Raw genomic sequence first — 18,982 nt, 5'->3', positions numbered from 1 at the left:
GCAAATAATTAATTATACAATCATGGCATGCAGTCAACTCGACTTTTCGAGTCGAAAGCTAAAATTTAGCGATTGATGTTGTGACTACGATTTTCAAAGCAAATATGATGAGAATGAAGAGAAATATGATGAAAATGGCCAGAACGTTATGGAACTCCGCGTATTTTAAAAATTATATTATTCTTGTCTCTCGGAGTTAAATTTAATAATCACGAGGTTCGCGTTCATTTTAATATTCCTTAATTAGTACCAATATCGTGTTTTATTTCTTTGTATATCCATATAATGTTACTACACGTATAATAAAGATATATTACTCTTATGATCATTGTTTTACCATCGTTTTATTTGACACCGCAGAAGGATGCACGTAGTATGAATCAATTACAATCCGTCCAATAAACCAAATCTACAGATGCATTAAACAAGCTGAGCTCAATAATAAGGTTCCAAAAAATTTATAACTGCGAAGGAAGTTCGTTCAAAGTCAAATTTTCTCGCGTTCAAAAATGCACGCTTCGGGACTAAGATCCGCTCGGCACGCGTTATTCTTTCTCCAGTTCGATATTTGCTGCAAAGAATCAGGCGTATTTTGTCATTTTTAATCGCGCTATAGTTATCCACGGGATGCCAGTGAAATTTAATAAAACCGTGCTACACGTTCGCGTGGGATAGAATAAAAAAAAGAAAAGAAAACGCGCGGAAAGGGAAAAAAAGATACAATAAACCTGAAACTGAAAAGGAAAAAGGAAAATAAATAAGCTCGCATAGTAAGTAAAACTGTGTGTTTTTACGTTTCGTAGATTCTTCGCCCGTAGACAGCGAAGATCCAGTTCAAATATTTCCCCTGTAAGCTGGGAATATTCATAACTGTACTTGTTTGTACGTGCTCATCCGTAACTATAGTTTATGTTGTATACACTTGGGATTTATATAAGCATCATCGCCGCTTCGCTCAGCGCAAAAGATATAAATATTTCGTACGAACGATTAGCATTGATCCCGGGCCAAAGGAATACTTGTTGCGTTTCGCTTCATTATCATTTCAAAGATAACTAACGTTCGATAATGATAATTACGTGGAACCGTGGAATTATTTCTCTGTTTACCCATTTACGATTTTGCAACTCGTAACGGCCGCGTGACCGATCGATCTGAAATCGATTTTTTAAACGCATTATTTATATCGTTAAATTCATTTGAACTAATTAGACTGCGAACCTTTGTTGAAGATATTTTCTCAAAATTATTTGTTTATGTGCCTCGTAATTGCGCTATCATAACAGTTTCAGAAGTCATTGTATCGTACGTTCAATTTGCATTTCTTTGATACACCGTTGAGATTATTCGAACATACTACTTACATACTGGAAAAAATGATTACATATTTTTGCAATGAAAAATGTGCGCATTTATACGTAAAACATTTACGTGAAAGAAGATAAACGTCGCATGATCTTATGCATCTACGTATGTAATGCAGTCCTTTCTTTCCAATGAATATAATTGTGGAGATTTATCACGCTTATCATGTTCTTCATGTGAAATATCGCGAAATCCTTAGAAATATCCGACTCCCATTAATAATAATAATAGTTAAAACTACATTTTTAACATTGAAATTCAAAAGATTCTTTTTATCCCTTCTTGACGAAATAAATATACCACTAACTTCCATTACAACACTCAGAAGTTCACAATTTTGTTATTGAAGAATGAAATAAAAATAAAGAAGAACTTTGCAATAGAAAAAGGAGACTATTCAAATTCTGTTTGGAATAAAGAAGATTATTCAAATCCTGTCATTTATATGTAAAGTAGACTAGTTTCTTTAACGTTCCAGTAAGAAAGGTAGTAAGAGAAAAAAAGCAGAGTAGGATCAATATTATTTCTCACCTGAAGATGGTATGTATTCGCGATTTCTTCGAATCTCGTATAATTCTCGCTCAATTTCGGAAGGCGGATATGAACAGAGGCCCTGATGGTTGTCCCCAGGTTGGTCGGGCAAAATGTGAGGAAGCCGAACCGACGGTGCCGCGAGAATCGTATTTCCTTCCCGACTTCGGTAACCGCTTTAACAAGCCTCGAGTACACGGACGACAGATTGCCACCCTTTTCCATCGATATCAGACGCATGTGATCCTCCTCGTTGCACCAGACGAGAAAAGTTTTTGCCTCGTTAAAAAATATTCCTCTGCCTGGAAATAGGATAGCGAGCGGGTAACGAGAAAAGAAGGGTAGGGTTTTGTTTCTTCTTCGTTTAAAGTTTAAAGTTTCAGAAAAGAGACTTTAGTTAGCAGATCGTGGATCTTTCTTTGTGAGATTCGATATATATCGTAGAATTTAGAATTTCGTGATGATATCTTCTTTAATATTAATCCTTTCGCTGTGAATTAAAATTACAATATACCGCAATAACAGCGTCGTAAAATTTGAAAGAAAGTGGTTTCGTTTGAGTTCCGTGTACGGTTAAAAATTTTGAGAATCGTTACCGTCCAGTGAAACGTAAAAAAAAAGAGAAGTTCCAAGTCCGTAAATTGAAATTACAATATGCTGCAATAACGGTGTCGTAAAATTTGGGAAAAAGTGGTTTTATGTGAGTTTTGTGTATGACTAAAAATTTTAAAAATTATTACCGCCCACTGAAACGTAAAAACGGTGTTCCAACTTTGTAAATTAAAATTACGATATACTGCGATAACAGCGTCGAAAAAAGAAATTTTTGTCTTCTGTGTGAGCTTCGTGTGTGATTAAAAATTTTGAGAATGATTACTGCACAATGAAACGTAAAGAAAGGGTTCCAACTCTTTAAATTAAAATTATGATATGCTGCGATAATAGTGAAAATTTGAGGAAACGTAGTTTTATGAGAATTTTGTTTATGGCTAATGGTTATTTATGTATTGCTTTATATGTACACCTCGCGCGATAAATTTTATAATATAGTAGACTGTACCAGTTGACAGTGTTTCATATTGAATTTCTATTCATCCGACTGAAACACTGGAACGTAAAAACCGAGCTAAACATTCGATACGGAAGAAAATTTCCTTTTCGCCGCGCAATTTCTCGGTTTCCTTACGTTGTTCTTTGTAAACAGGGCCGCATGTGCGTCGCAACCAGAATGGAATATTAATAATTCAATCCCGCGTTGCCTAAGGCAAATGGAAACGCAGCATGTTATGCCGTAACCAAACCACATTCGATTATCTTTAAATCAGCACTGGATTTATCCTTTGAGTAGATATCATGGAAGAGAGATATACATGAAAACAGCGAAAAGACTGTAGATACGAATAAATACGGATATTCCTCGAATAGTTTTATAAACGACTGCGCTAACCATTTGGCTTGCAAAATATATTTTTCCTTATCCAGCATATTTTTAGAAATACTTTTAAGAATACATGAAAGTCGTACAATTTATTAATAAATATTGAAAAAATAAATAAATATGTAGAATATTTAATTTTCTGGATTATATTTGATTTCGATAATTATGGAAAAATAGTTTTCTTTTTTTGTTCGGCTAGCGTCTATGATTGAGTCAATGCCCATCGTGTAGACTATAATGTCAAACTACAATATTATTAGCTCCCTTTCTAAATAACATAACGCGTATAAAATCACGGTTCACGTGATGTTGACAGGAATTGAAACGACATTTTGAGTTGCTTATAACGTAACAATGTTAGCATCTCTAAGAGGAAAGTTGGAAGTTGTATTCCTATCCAAATTTAACTTATGACATTTTTCGTATAAATTAATTAATGTATATTGTCGTTGGCAGCGATAGGAGAGCATCGAATTTTATAAAAATAGAACTTACCTTTGCTTTGTTCGTACTTCGAGAAGGTTGGCTTCTTTTCTTAGCCGTTTAACCTGTCGCAACCTTAAGACAATGATACGATATAACAGATACAGAAATATTATCAGCTTCAGATAGTGATTCAGCTACGATCGAGAGGCTGTGAAGGAAAGTAATACAAGTGACGAACTTCGTAATATTTACACCTGCAATTTTTCGACGAGTCCCTCCACAAAGTAAAATCTTAGTAGAAAAATCTATATATACTATGTATTGTGTAATACACCTGTGTAATATATCTGTGTACTATCGAATATTCTTGTCTCTTGCTTTTGATTTTTCGTACAATGAATTACTATAAAGTACATGTAATTCTAAAAATAAATTGTGATTTCATTTAAACAAGAAAACGATTAATTTTATTTCAAGTAATTTCGTTTCATTTAGAAATGATCATCACCTTAAAATCACAAAGACATTGCTTAGACAATATTGCCCGCGCAAAAACCAAATTTTGCTTGAAACAGTTCTTCTAATACCAAATATATAACGACCATAATTCGAAAGACAAACACGTCGTAAGATTATAATGGAACCCCTCATGCATGTTTCCTTATCTTACAATTTGAATTATAGAGAAAATAATTCTTCCAATGACGAGTACATGTATAACGAACGTAACTCGGAAGACAATCACATCAAAAGTTCATACTGAATCATCCTGTATACACTTTCATATCTTACGATTGAGATTATAGAGCAAATCATTCGAAATATGTGTATATTTCTACATCGATTCAAGGCGTCTATTTATTAGTTTCACGTTAAACTTGGACTAAAAATATTCTTGGTACGTAGTAATATCAATGTATGGAAACAAAATGGACGCAATCGTAATACGATTCTTCGAGAAACGTGAGCTGAAAGGGAGAAAAATAATTTGATCGAACGGCAACGAGCGTTCGTAAATAACAAGCAACGGTGGTCAGTCACAAAGGCAATCTGTTATCTAGTGCGGTTCAAAGGAACAAAAGCGACAATTATCTGCACGAGGACAATCGAAAGACGGAAATGAAATGTTCGGTTATATTCGTTTGGAAGATCTGAACATAGCGTAACCTCTGTGATGATAATTTTGCACGCGCATCAAACGAACGATCGTGTTATTTGAAGAATAAACAATGTGATAACGAATTAAATATAAAATAAAATGATATAATTATCTATCGACAATAAGAAGAGTTTTGTTCACTCGAAGAATATACAGTGTTGTGGAAAAATCCTTTGCAATATTCTTTTTAAGGTGTACTCGTCTATGGCTTCACCTGATTCATATATTTATTGAAAATGTTGAAATATATTTATAATGTTACCTTAAATATTACAGTATATGTATATGTATGTGAGATTATTTGAAAGAAACAAGAAGAAATAAATTTTAAGATACCTTTAAGATACTGAATATGAAATAACAAAACCTACTTTATTAAAAAATTATTCGGCTACATCTCCGAAGAATCTTCTTTATACGAGCACAATAATAAAAAGAAATCGTATAGAGCAGCGGTCTTTAGCCTGCGGTGGTCCTCGGATCTTCGAGCGACTACGAAATCCTCGTACATGTATGTCCTTATTGTGTTATTCGAAAAAAATATATTTAGTATGTGTATTTATCTATTTATAATGCTTCTCTTCTTTCCAAAAATATTGATGATGAGCAGTTTAAATTATCAATTAAGTCTTGGGGGGGGAGGCGACAACAAAAAATTATTCAAAGAAGCTGAAGTATCAATTATTTTGAATCACATAATCAATATTTCTCGAAATAACGAGATATTGCAACTTTAGAATTAGATTCAATATTTCTTAAGAAATCGTATTTACAATTCTCATAAATCTTAAGAAACGTTTTCGATCACCAAGTCCCTACCAAGTCAAGTGGTGTTTTTGTAAACATTCGAAGATTTGTCGCCTAAAATTATTTCTTCTCAAAACTTTGCGTTTACTCGGAATAAACACACTTAGAGACTCCATCGTATTGTAGAAAACACCTCAGTGTTAAATACTGAAGAACAAAGCTAAAGACTTTCTACCACAATACGTCCTCGCGTTGACAGTTTACGATAATATAATCAGCAATTGTGTTGACAAAGACCGTGCTAAAATGCAATAAGTTACATTGGCGAGGTATTCACGATAAGAGGAGGAAACCTCTTTGGTTAGCTTTGAAAACTCCCTTCGAATGGCGGCTGATTCTCTCTTGTACATGGCCTGGTCTCTTTAATATACCTTAACCCTTTTGAGCCGTTTAATCTTGGCAGCAAAGAGATTTCCCAAGGCCATCATGATGAAAATCGCTAATGCAAGTTCATTTAATCACGGAACCCTTCGTCAGCTTTCTGGCAAGCTACAGGGACCCACAAGAATGCCAATGCCATCGGTTTGTATTTCGATTCAGACCGACGATAATCTTTAACTCTGTGAAGAATTAGGGTGGAAGTGCACAGAAAGTTGTACACTTCGTATCGATTCAGCTTGGTTTTGAATTTCCATGGAACTCTTGGAACTTCAAATCACATCTGTTAATGGCAATAAAGACAATGTTCGTAGGAAACGTTGAGCTTCTAAGATTTTTAATTAAACTCTGAATCGTAGAAATGAAATTTATCGTCTCGAAAGGATAAGTTGATTTTTAATTTAATTTATAGAAATATAGAAAGATACTCGAAGTTTTGAAGCTTCTGACTGCGCTCTACAAGTTCTACCATTAGATATTCGAAAAGCGTTAGTTTTTCGTTGTCGCGCTGTTGATTCTACCAATTATAAATCGTCTGCATTTCACTTTATTGGGGAATGAATTGTTTATCGTGATAGACGTGTAATATCTTGAACACTGTTGGCGAATTCGGCAACTTCTCATTCGGTGGACTCGATATTTAGGCCTCTTGACTCGGAAGTCTCGTTGGTACTACAACTCGTGATATGTACAATGATAGTTATGCGTATTATTCTACGTATCAATATAATAATATTTAAAAATCACAAGCCATGAATACTATATATAGATTTTCCTAAAATGTTAGGGACAAGCTTTAGGGACATGTAGTATTCATTAAAACAAGCAAACAATGTCTTCATGAACACGAGTCGGAAAACCATTCATTCCGGAGTTACGAGATGTTTTTGTTAGTGATACATTACCTCTGCCGCATATTTTGAATATACCCCTGTTCATTTCAGCACACACTTCCACATTGTTTTCGCATAGAAACATGCACATGCTAAAAAATCACTGGCACTTCACTTATTTCTTGATAGCAGCTTATTTCTCTTATTTCTATATACTATAATTTTTTAATGTCCTTGCAGATAGAGCTCCAAGTGATTTAAGTTGGACAAACGTTGCGTTTAAGTATTGTCTTAGAGACTCAAAGTGAAAAACATCTTGTAGGTTCGAAACAGTTACTTGGGCCCACGTTTGTTAGGACTTGAGATCTTTTTGCTTCTTTCGGTAAGTAATATAATAGTACTAGATGCTTCTAAATTTTATGGCCAATATTATTACGTTTTATATATAGGAAACACTATATATAAAACAGCGAGATACTCGCTATCAAAACGGAGAGAAAACTCCCGGCCAATTTGACCGCTCGGAAACCACTGTTCTGTGAAATATCAACAAATTAGAGATCGAATAAAAGTAATTGGTGCAAAATCTACGTCGAGACTTCTACGAAAATATACTAATTTCCATCGCGAATGTACCACAAATTAGTACGTCAAAAGTATACGGATTACATATTCAGAAAACTTTCATTTCTGCATTTCGAGGCAACAGTTCTCGCTCCATTCTGAATAACTCGAGCCTTTTATCATCCTCTGCGAACCACATAACTTAATCAAAACCGAATACTTTTCCGAACTAACTACAAATAGACTGAAAAATATAAATAACGATCTTTATCGTAACGTGTTTTTATATCAAATCCGGTAAATAACAATCCCACCGTTTAACAATATTTTCGTTTTAAATCAGATTCCGCTCTTTTACAATTTATCCCGTGAAACGGCCCGTTTTTACGGTCCTCAGGATGATTGATTGAAAATCCACTGGAAGCATCGAACTGTTTTTATACGGGCAAGAGAGAATCGCGATGAAAATCAACAAACAGCTGGACCGGTCGTGACACTTGTCAAGCCGCCATTTCGCTAACCCATCTACCAACGGGTTCCCTCTAATCCCAGAAACTTTCGGTTTAATCTTCGTTTAAACTTGAACCGCCCAATTTCGAGCATTCGGCTTACCGTGGATTAATGTTTTCAAACGAGCTGAAGGAACTTGCGGCATTGTAATTGAATGTTTTACTCGAACTACGATGATCCTCAAGCCGGCGAACAAGATGAATCGGAATTTTCCCACGGAAAATCAATTAACCGATTATTGCCTCGAATACGATTATAATCTCAGAATGCAATAATTGTCCTGTATCGTTGACAACGTTTTCTAATCTGATTCAGTACAAAGAATACTAATACTTTGTTATAATGGTATTGATGCTAATGTTATAATACGCTGTATATTATATTAATGTATTTATATACTGTAATTCAATATTAATGTTAAATTTTGTATTAGTATTGCGATATTAATTACTTATTACGCCGAAGTGAATGTTAAAAAATTAAAAAATATAAATTCAAATAGGAATGAGAAATATATTTCTCTTTTAATTTTGGCACTTACATCGTTCATTTATTTGTGAGATTACTTGAACGCTATGAACTTTTAGTTTTTACTATCTTCATACATTTAGCAAGAACAAATGGTAAACTGAATTTTCATAGGGAGAATAAATGGTAAAATGTGCATAGTGATGATCATAATTTAATGTATATTCCTGATTAGTCATCGGATTGGTCAAATTTATTTATTCGTACGCTATACTTTCATTTTCCTCGAACATTGTCTAGTTTGCGCTTACCTAGAATTAAGCAGACAAAAATTTGTAAAACAACGAATGGAAGGTTAATGTATAAGGAGAACGGGGATGCTTAGAAGTAATTTCAAGTTTAAAGCTGACTGGGAGCACAGATTAAGAGAATTGCTTCGCGAACGATTTCAGATTATTCCGAATTCGCTCACCTCAATTCCTATTAAACAACTTACATTGTATTAGCCTGGTTCATATGAAACCTCGTTTCCCCGACGTTTGATTGCTTAATATCGCCCATTACATTTTCTCTTATTGTCAATTATTACCGTCATTATTACCCACATTGAAAAAGAAATTTGCTATAATACACGCGTATTGAATGCAAACAAGATTTTTATTATCGTTATTGCTTTTCACGAATCATCAAAATATTCGTCTAATATCCTTCTTTATTATAAGCACGGGAAATGTATCGCAAATATTATCGATAACGTAAATTTAACATTTCATGATGGTTATAGAAAAATTGAAATAGCGTGGAAATTATTTTGATTAAATACCTCTATATTTCAAAGAAATCGCCCGATTGAAGTTTTATTCGAGGAAATGATATTTTACAAGTATACCCTACTATTTAGTACACTTTCTATATTATGTACTATTTATCGCAGTACATCAAGCCTCCTACTACTTGATACACCACGGAACGACATACCAAATACACGAGAGCGATATTTTGACCATTGTTAAGAGTTAATGTCAATGTTAAAAACATTCTGTACAACAATTTAAGAATCTCCATTTCCAAAGCTATTCGAATATCCTTTGAAACAGTTTACAAATTTTTCCAAAGTAACTGTGCGTCTTTCGATTGAAATGTCTTCTATATCTTCGATAAATGAGGTCACCATCGAAAGCACGAAATATCAAACAATGTAATCCATCGTAAGCCTTCTTCGTTTAAGTTCCTCTTCGAAATGAAAAAGGAATAGAAAAATTGTCCAGTTACCAAGGTTTCCACGTGACAGAATGATCAGAAAAGTGTTAGATTGAAAATTGATTAGCTTTTGTAGGAGTATCGTGGAGTAGACAAAGAAGCCTGATAAACCCAAACAAATATCCTCACAAAGCACCTTTGCTCCAGCTTACGATCTAATTACCGACACGCTGAAGGGCGCATCTGGCGCGGGTCGTGCTTAAATAAAATTAAAAGTCGCGACTCCATCAGGCTCATTAATCTGCGTCCTGTGGAGCCGAAGCATCGTCGAATCGCTTTTCGAGGATGCAGTTGCCACAACAAGATTCGACGAAGGCAGTGACGGAAGATAAATTTCAGACAGGTTTAAAAGCTATGGCGATCGATCTGCTAAAGTTTGAGGAAAGTTAGCGCAGAGGTATAAAAGGGGAACGATCATTACTCACCGCTTGGCCAGAACCTATTGGCGTTGGCTGCCTCTAAAAATCGATCACCCTCCTTGAACAGAAAGTGATCGTCTATCAGTTGTTGTTGCGTCTCTTTGTCCATCGCGGCCAGACTGTAATAAGTCCCTTTCAGTTCGCCGTCTAACGAGCGTAAGGCTTGCTGTACCTGAAGATGAAAGAAAGAACGAACTGAGAGAAACGAAAGTATAACGGAAGAGATGCGTTGCGTAAATAGATTGGAAGAGGCGATCGCAGTAATTTTTTCGTGGCAATTTATATAGTCAAGTTGTCTCTAGTCGACAACAAAGCGGGTAAAACGCGATTATAAAAAGCAATTATACGCTTTAACGAAACGAGGGGATTTTTCGTGCCAGCAGAAATCAATTAGCTACGTGCACATTGTGAGGCTTGATTTAACTTTTCTAACGCATTAACCAACCGTGTAACCGTAAAGACATAGACCTTGTTCTTCCGTTTCTCTATCTCTCTGTGTTTTTTACCCTTTCTTCCGGGTTACTTTCCTTCTTTCTTCTCATCAGTCCTCTCCCCTTTTTCTTTTTTCTCCTTTTTTTTCTTTTCTTTTTGGTGGATTTTTTCGTTCGCGCGTTGACGAATTCAACGAAGTGCACTGTGTTAGCTGAAGGGTTTACTTCGCTTCCTTTTTGTTCCCGTTTGGTAAGCAGAATTGGAAGAGAAATGAGTTTAAATATGGGTCTTGCTTATAGATGTTTATGGTGTACAAGTGGGGAATTCAGTTTTACGCGAAAATGAATAAAAGTGTTGCAAATTTCATTACTTTTTTTATCGACATTAAGTTACGAATGTAACGCTGGAATAAAATTACGGTAGCAAAAATTAAAAATAGAATTTATGTTCTGTCTGTTTTATTCCCCCATATGTAAAAATTCTAGAAAATTTTAATATCCAATTAATAAAACCACGATCTAAACTGCTTTCCTCTTTACATCTTTTACCATGGAAAAATGGTGTCCGTATTACAAACACTAAAACTAGTCATGCAATTTGCCCACCTTCTCGCTTCATGCGAAATAATATGTGAAATGTCCGTTTGAACACTTCAAGTTGTTCATCTGCATTGTATCAGGAAGTATATTATTTGTCTGCCGTGTAGCTCGTATAAAACTGAATAGGAAAGTACATTCCTTCGTTTTCCGTACTTTTTGTTTGAAACGTTGGAAATTCTATGGCATTCTCTTTGTCATAATGAATATGCACAATATTCGTGCAATTTTCATTCTATTACTAAATTCGACTACGATATTAATATCGTTTTTGAACAAAATGCTACTAACAGTACTACTCTTTGTTGATTTTGTACATTTTTTAAATCCCGTGTATGAGCTATATGTTGCGTCTTAACTCCGGTCTCTCTTTCGATTTCCAAAAACTGAAAAACATTGTGCGCATTGGTCGTCTACTCTTTATCTCCTGTTCCACGAATTTACACTTTCGAAAAGACTCGAAATTCCTTTTTGCCACTACCATGCAAAACGAAAATCCAAAGGCTTAATGATTTTCCTTTCAGCGACTGTTCCACAATCAAAAACCAAGTTCATATTACAAATCTCCGTTCATATTACAAAATGTAAGTAATTTAATAGACTTGATTTATGGGTAGCTTTATGATGTGGGAGTGCATAGAATATACCGTGTAAAGTTATACAAAGTATCCAAAGTACAGCTTTATGATTAATAGGTGAAACGAATGTCTATTTGGATCCTATTTTTATACTTATGTTCACGAAAATGTAAAATTACAGAAACATTCGCAATTATAAACAAGAATGTATAGAATATACATACCACGAAAAATTATATAAAATATCCAAAGTATTTGTTATAATATACAGAGTGTCCCAGCTAAATGAGACCACCTAAATGTCTGCCTTATTTACGATTGCATGAAAAAAGTTCTCCGGACAAAGTTAAACTATTTCAAGAGCTACATGGAATTCCATGATACATGGAAAAAATTTTTCTCGAGTTTATCTTTTTTAGAAGATTTCGTCGGTATTTTTTTAAATAGAACCCTATGTATCTTTTTACGTTGGTAGATGTGATTTTTTATTCTCTACACAAAAGTATTAAAGTACTTGTGTCGGAAAATGCATGGTTTAAAACATATTCCAATTTTAATTTCATCAAATGTAGTGTACGAAAGACAAGGAAAACATAAACGCTGGAGTATTACTTTGCGTTTTTCCTTGTTTTTTACACGTTAAGTATTACAGAATCAAGGTTAACATATCTTTTAAACTTCTCAGACGCAAGTACCTTAATACTTTTTTAAACGCGTTAGTTGATGGATACAAAAATATAGAGTTCCACTTAGAAATACACTGATAACATTGAGGTCGCGTGAAAAAATGAGCGTCGAAAAAAGATTCTCTCCTGAGATAGTTTAACTTTGTTCTGAGAAATTTTCTCATTCACAAAACACAAATAAGATAGATATTTAGATGATCTCATTTAGCTGATCACCTTGTCATGTAACAGGTAAAACGAATCTCTATTCAATATATTTCCTATACTGATAATTATTAAACATTATAGCTCCTCATAATTTCTACTTAAATCTCTATTTAAGTTAAAGCTTGATTACGCTCGTAAAAATATGAAATATAATAAACATCCGCGGTCTATTAATTATAACAAACTTTTCGATTTGGTGTACCTTCGCCTCCAAATCCAAGTAGTGGGATTTGGTCATAGTAGGATTCAACGGATACCCATTGACCGATCTGGCGCAACGGATTCTCGTCGAAATCACGAATTGTCCCTCAGGATCGAGATCTCCTAGTTGCTCCGGTTCTCCCCAATCAAAATCTGGATGGACGTCGCTCGATGTGAAATTAATATGATACTCCTCGATCACTGGGTCGAACAAAGCAGCGAACACGTCATAAGCGTCCTGATCAGGCGCGTAAACACCAACGCCCGAGTCTGGATTCTTTAAACCCGATTGGATCACGTCCATCAAAGTGGAGCCGGTATTCGTTACGCGTGTCTTAAGCGTATCGAACACCTGCTGCGTTAAGTGTTTCTTCAATAGCGACCTGCTATCGATTTGAGCGAACTCCGCATACGCTTGTTCGAGGGCCTTCGCACGCTCGTCGTTCGGGTTCATGAAACCCGGCATCGTTTTCTTCTCGCAGGCACACAGCCGTTTGTCGCACATCTTGCGTTAGGTTAGCTACTCTTGGCCCGGGTTGGAGAAGGAAAGTGACGAAGGATTGGTTCTGAAAATGGTTTTAGGGAATAGGGATAAGGGGCTGGGATTATAGCGTCAGGGCGTAGTTGTAGGTATAATTCGAGTTTTATTGTTGTTGGAAGTTCTAACATGGTAATTTAATAGCGACAGCTTTGTGAAACGGATGATGAAATTTTTGGGATATTTTTGTACCCGGTGCGAGGAGAGATGTTTTATATAAGGAAAGTTGGCAAGTAGTATTTCCGTATGATTCAACTCTTTGACGTTCGTACGAGAGAAGGAAAAACAAGGAGATTGTATTGTAATTAGTAAGATAATGGATATTTAAAAACAAAATAGGTGTGGAATATTGAACGAGAAAGAAAAGAATTTCATTATCTGATTCCTTTTTAATACATGGTATATATAATGTGACTGTTTTTTTAAATAAAGAGGATATCAGTAAAAGATTATGCATAGCAGGAAAAAGTTGGAATATTCTACAATCTGAATATTCATTAAGGATAACATTGAAAGATCTACGTGTGTGTACTAAATCTAGATATTTACAAGATTCATCAATGAGAGCGAAAATATCTGCAAGATTTCTACGAGATCTCCCTATAAGATCTATAGGATCTATAAAATATCCAAAATCTAATGAGGATTTATAAAATCTACAACATCCGCAATATCTAATGGAAATGTACGGTAAATTTCTGAAATAGCAGTCAATTCCTTCTATTTTTTACAAAGAAAGCTTTCGCTTCCATTACAATCATTCAATATCTTCAAATTAAAAAAAACTCTCAAAGACTCTTCAAAAAATGAACAAAGATAGAACGCAATCTCTTTCTCACTTCAATCGACACTCATCCACGCAAATAGACATGGAAATAGGCAAAGGATACCAAGTCGCAGTATTACATCAACACTCATACGAACAAGATGTCATCGTATCTATTCGAGCCACGAAAATACAGGATGTGTCAATAAGAAGTATGTACTATCTAAAATAACTTGTTGCCTATTGGTTTTATCCAAAAACATTTCAAATAAATTATGTTACATTTCAAGGGACTCATCGGATGGACGCAATGTTATTCTTTGATATGTTATATTTTCTGAGATATCAGCCTGATCTTGAGTCCTTAAAGCGACAGCATATATTTTTTCTAATATTAGTAGATCCAGTTGGACATTCTCTATAAGAAGGTTTTAACCTATTTCTGTCCTTTCCATTAGTTCGGCATATAGTTTAACTTCAATTTGTCAAATTTAATGTATGAAAAACAAAGGCAACGTGAACACAAGAATGCCGCCTATCATCTTTCCTTGTCCCTCATGCGTTGAATTTGACAAATTAAAGATAAAATATCTGCTAAACTAATGGCTTTTCCGTATAAATAGGTTAATACTTTTCTGTAGAGAATGTTACCTTACCATCTTGATATCTCAGAAAATCTAAAATATTAGAAAATAACATTGCATCCATTCGATAAATTCCTTCAAATTCAACGTAACTCGTCTAAAGCGTTATTCGAGAAAATCGCTTAGGTAACGAATTATTTTATATAGTATTTCATATCGACTCATCCTGTGTATTCTAAACTTTCATCATCTTCTATTTGTCTCATCCCTTTCTTCCCTGTTGACGCTGTATAAACTGTTTCGAAACTCGCTAGAAATACTGAAACACCGGAGAAACTCCGAAAAAATCGGATCCCAGACGTCCGATCTCAGTCTTAACCGTCGTTGAACGCTTAGTGAGTACTTACTTCCGACAAAGTATCCAGTCTCAATCCGAAATCGTTACAGTCGCCGATCCTTCAGCCGTTGATTATTCCGTGCTCTAACCTTCGCGCTAGTGGCGGCTTGTCTGGACGTCTCTCTATCGTTTTCTCTCTTTCTGCTATATCCGATGTTCTCCCTTTTCCCGGGCGCACGGCGTTCGCGGAGGATCCCCCGGAGCGTCGAGTTTTAATTACACATATTTTTTGTGCGAGCCGCTCTCGAGGCTCGCGGTATGCGCCAGAAGGGCCCTACACGGCGGCGACGTGAATATTCTGAATTTTGACGGACGCTCGACGCTTCTGGCATTGCCATCTCGACGCCGAGCGACCGCGAAATCTCGTTTCCCGCTCGTCGCGAAAAACCATTGGCCCGCATACCTCTTACCCCTCCCCAACATCCTTCTCCTCGTCAAATGTAAGTTCTTTCGGCAAGTGCGAACATTCCAGCGACCGTAAATCGTTGTGTCGACGTTTATAATTTGCGATTTGGATGTTACATTGGATCGTGGTTTTACGTTAAACGAAGTTATAGATGTTATAGAAGAATATATGTTGTATAGTTGGTTAGGCTGTAAGTGCGTATATAAATGATTTCATGCTATAGAAAACGTCTACCTATCCTGGATGTGTATGTATGTTAACAAATGACTATGCGATATATAATGGCATATATGAGTGTAATTCGTATATGAGCTTCGCGTCGTTAAAAAATCGAAAAGATTTTAAGGAAATTCTTGACGATGGAGTACTAACGAGAAAACCCCAGTGACTGATACGCACCGATTTTCATGAAATTTTGCACAGGTGTTCATTAGACCTACCTAAGAAATTAGCTCTAATTCTCTGATGTCCGTTTTTTACTTTAATGGAGAAATCAACCATCATATCCGAGCCGACACTTTTATGTAATTGCTTATAAATCGTAAACGACAAAAGATATAAAAAGAATAGTTAAAATAAAAGTTATACCGTGTCTTGACACCTATAAATCTGTGCGAAACATTTTTTGAAGAAATCACTTTACGAAAATTATATTAAAAAATGATTTCTTCAAAACCATTAATAAGTCGAGACTTATTATGTTATACCGTATTTTGAGACATAAATCTGTGCGAAAAATGACTTAACGAAATCGTTCTTTTTATGTAATTTTCCTAAGAAAATGATTTCTTCCAAAAAATTTTTGCACAGATTTATTTGTAGAGTCTCTAACTGTAATTCATTAATTATAATTTTTTGTAATTTTTGAAATTAGTAATACAAAATAGATATGTCAAAAATATATTCTTTTCTTTCGCTTTCCGTTGAACGTGCTGTACGATAACCATGTTTCGAGAAAGAAACAAAAGATATCCTCGTTATACAGAAGCCGCGATTAACAATAATCTTCGTGCCTTCAGCATATTTTTAAAGGAATTAGTTAACAACCGTAATTAAGGAGTACACATGAGACGTGTTCGCAGACTAAATGAAAAAAAAAGAACTATATTGCGTGTGGTTTATTCGCTGCACAGCTGGAACATGCTATATATTACGAGGTTATCATAAGTAATGTTTGCAACTCCCTTCAGTAATAAAGCAACGTATAGAAGCTCGTACATTCGCGTACTTTAAATTACTCCTACTGCAATGTTCCACTTATTGCAATACACAGAAAGACAGGAATCGAGGTTTTGATCATAAAGTCGTAGGTGTATTTCGTGTTCATGAAGAATTAAACGAAGTGTCTATGTGGATTAAAAATGCTCTTGTTACAGTGTTCCACTTATTACAGTACAAAAAGGAGGTTCTGATCATAAAGTCCATAAAATTAAATGAAACACTTATGTAGATTTGAAGAGATTCGTTCTAATACACATATATGAATAACACAAGGAGATAATTTAAATAATCAGTATTATTTAAGCATGAAACTTTATCTAATATATCATAGGTATAAATATATATATAGATTTATTTGTGCGTTTAAATTTTATAAATAGGATATTCTCAAAATATTCGGTATTTTCGTAATTCAGATGCAAGTTTCATTAGTCAATACTAAATAATCGATGGTTACATTGTGTGTAGAGTAAAAATGAAGAGAGCGAATAAAACTATCTTTCAGGGACATTTTCGTATAAACGTTTTGATCTACACATCCGTAACACGCGATCCTTCTATTTTCACACAAATTTTCTGTGTGGAAAATATTTTTTTCAAAACCGGTAGCGAACTTTCATCTAGACCAACAAATTCTCAATTGTTGAAATCGGGATTGGCGATCATGAGAAAAGGAAAATGTCCAAATCTTATTGATTTTTATGTTCCCACGCTGACCTCGACAGTCTTTTATTTATGGTCTATCGAAATTTGAATTTCGACCGGTGAGCCGGACTTCCGACATCGCCATTTCGATCACAAACAATCGTGAAACCCTGTTTCCGGTGAGCTAACAGTTTCATGTGTCGCGAAAATATTGAACACCGTTCATTTGTCAAAACTTTTCTCAGGTACATGTGTTAACCTCGAACGTATATCTGCAATACCATATTTTCATGACTTTGTTCGATATCGTGGATTAATTCCGCATGATAATGAATTAAAATGAATTTAATTTAAGCAAGTATTTATTACATCTCCATCCGTACATATCAACGTTTTCTGATATAATACGTAATATAAGCTTAATAATATTCCAACGGTTCATAAAATATGCAGAAGGAAAAGAACCAAAACGTTATTCGGATAGTCGAGCCGTTCTCCTGGTTCTGTTGCTCTTGCGTCCCCCTTTCTCATACTTTGCCCTTTGCTTCCTCTTCTTAAAAATTCCCCTCTCGTAGATGAATTTGATTTAATAACTTACTGTTTAGTTTGAAGAAATAATTCAATAAAAATTTAACGTGAAATTGCTAATTTGATACAACTTTGCTAACCTTCTTTAGAAATTTAAATAGATAACTTCAAGCGTACATAATAGCGTACATATACATATTTTTGACAAGTCCAATGAAACGTTAAACATCCTACACATCTTACATACATCCATTCTACAGTACATTCACAATCAGTTAAATCTGATTTCCTACTACAGTTTTTACATCTAACATGAACCTTTGCTCTGTTTATTATATCCTTTCATTCGGTATATTCCGATCTTGCAATAGGATAGGAAACGGAACAGGACTGGACAAAAGGCAAAATTCAGTGTCGGAACGCAGCTTTGCAAGCAGAGCTTACGGAAATTCCGAGAAGGAAACTTTACAAACTACAATGACAATTATAAAATTTCACAGTGTCTGTGCAGCAGATGTACGTGCAAGCTATTTTTAACACTATTACAACAAACACAGATCTCTTACGTTTTATCTCCTGCTTGCTATGTGTATCCTTTTATTCAACGTGTTTCGATCTTGCGATAAGATACAAGATGGAACGGGACTAGACAAAAGGTGAAATTCAGTGTCGGGGCGCAGCTCTGCAAGCACGGCTCGCGGAAATTTCGAGGAGGTAACTGTACCGTTGAAATGTTTCTAGTTGAAAAGCGCGCACGAGCGCTACGCCATTCCTCCACCTTTCGAAACATTTTCAATTTACGCCACAATTTACAGAGACGTCTTTTACACGGATGCGGTGTATTTCGAGGCGCGGCCCGATATCCTGACTCTACCATTCGGACGTCCGGACGACGCCAACAAATAGTCATGAAATTCTATTTCCAACGTCGCGTCGTCGTCAGGTTAATACGACATTCTGTAACCACGGGCGCAATTCCGATGATACTGATTCGAAGGAAAAAGACAAACAGCTCGTCCCATTGTGATCGTCATTCGAT

General features: G+C 35.2%; 1 protein-coding gene across 1 annotated transcript; it reads right to left on the bottom strand.

Moving 5' to 3' along the window:
* Positions 1 to 348: 348 nt before the first annotated feature.
* On the bottom strand, positions 349 to 13,363 carry LOC122568656 (arginine kinase-like). The gene is made up of 4 exons (XM_043728633.1): positions 12,860 to 13,363; positions 10,165 to 10,330; positions 1,897 to 2,198; positions 349 to 1,154 (listed from the first exon to the last, which is right to left on the bottom strand). The coding sequence occupies exons 1-4, from the start codon at positions 13,361 to 13,363 to the stop codon at positions 1,056 to 1,058; spliced, it is 1,071 nt and encodes a 356-aa protein (XP_043584568.1). The 3' UTR covers positions 349 to 1,055.
* Between the last annotated feature and the right edge of the window lie 5,619 nt (positions 13,364 to 18,982).

The sequence above is a fragment of the Bombus pyrosoma genome, linkage group LG6 (genome assembly GCF_014825855.1).
Source record: "Bombus pyrosoma isolate SC7728 linkage group LG6, ASM1482585v1, whole genome shotgun sequence".
Taxonomy (NCBI): domain Eukaryota; kingdom Metazoa; phylum Arthropoda; class Insecta; order Hymenoptera; family Apidae; genus Bombus; species Bombus pyrosoma.
The sequence above is the reverse complement of the archived record's forward strand: the minus strand, read 5'-3'. Positions and strand labels throughout refer to the sequence as shown.

Excerpts from the sequence above, each read along its gene's own strand:
- LOC122568656 (XM_043728633.1), bottom strand. The coding sequence starts at position 13,363 with ATGTGCGACAAACGGCTGTGTGCCTGCGAGAAGAAAACGATGCCGGGT. Across the intron at positions 10,331-12,859 it reads ACTTGGATTTGGAGGCGAAG|GTACAGCAAGCCTTACGCTC; the intron begins GTACACCAAATC and ends TTTCATCTTCAG. Across the intron at positions 1,155-1,896 it reads CGAATACATACCATCTTCAG|ATCGATCGGTCACGCGGCCG; the intron begins GTGAGAAATAAT and ends AATCGATTTCAG.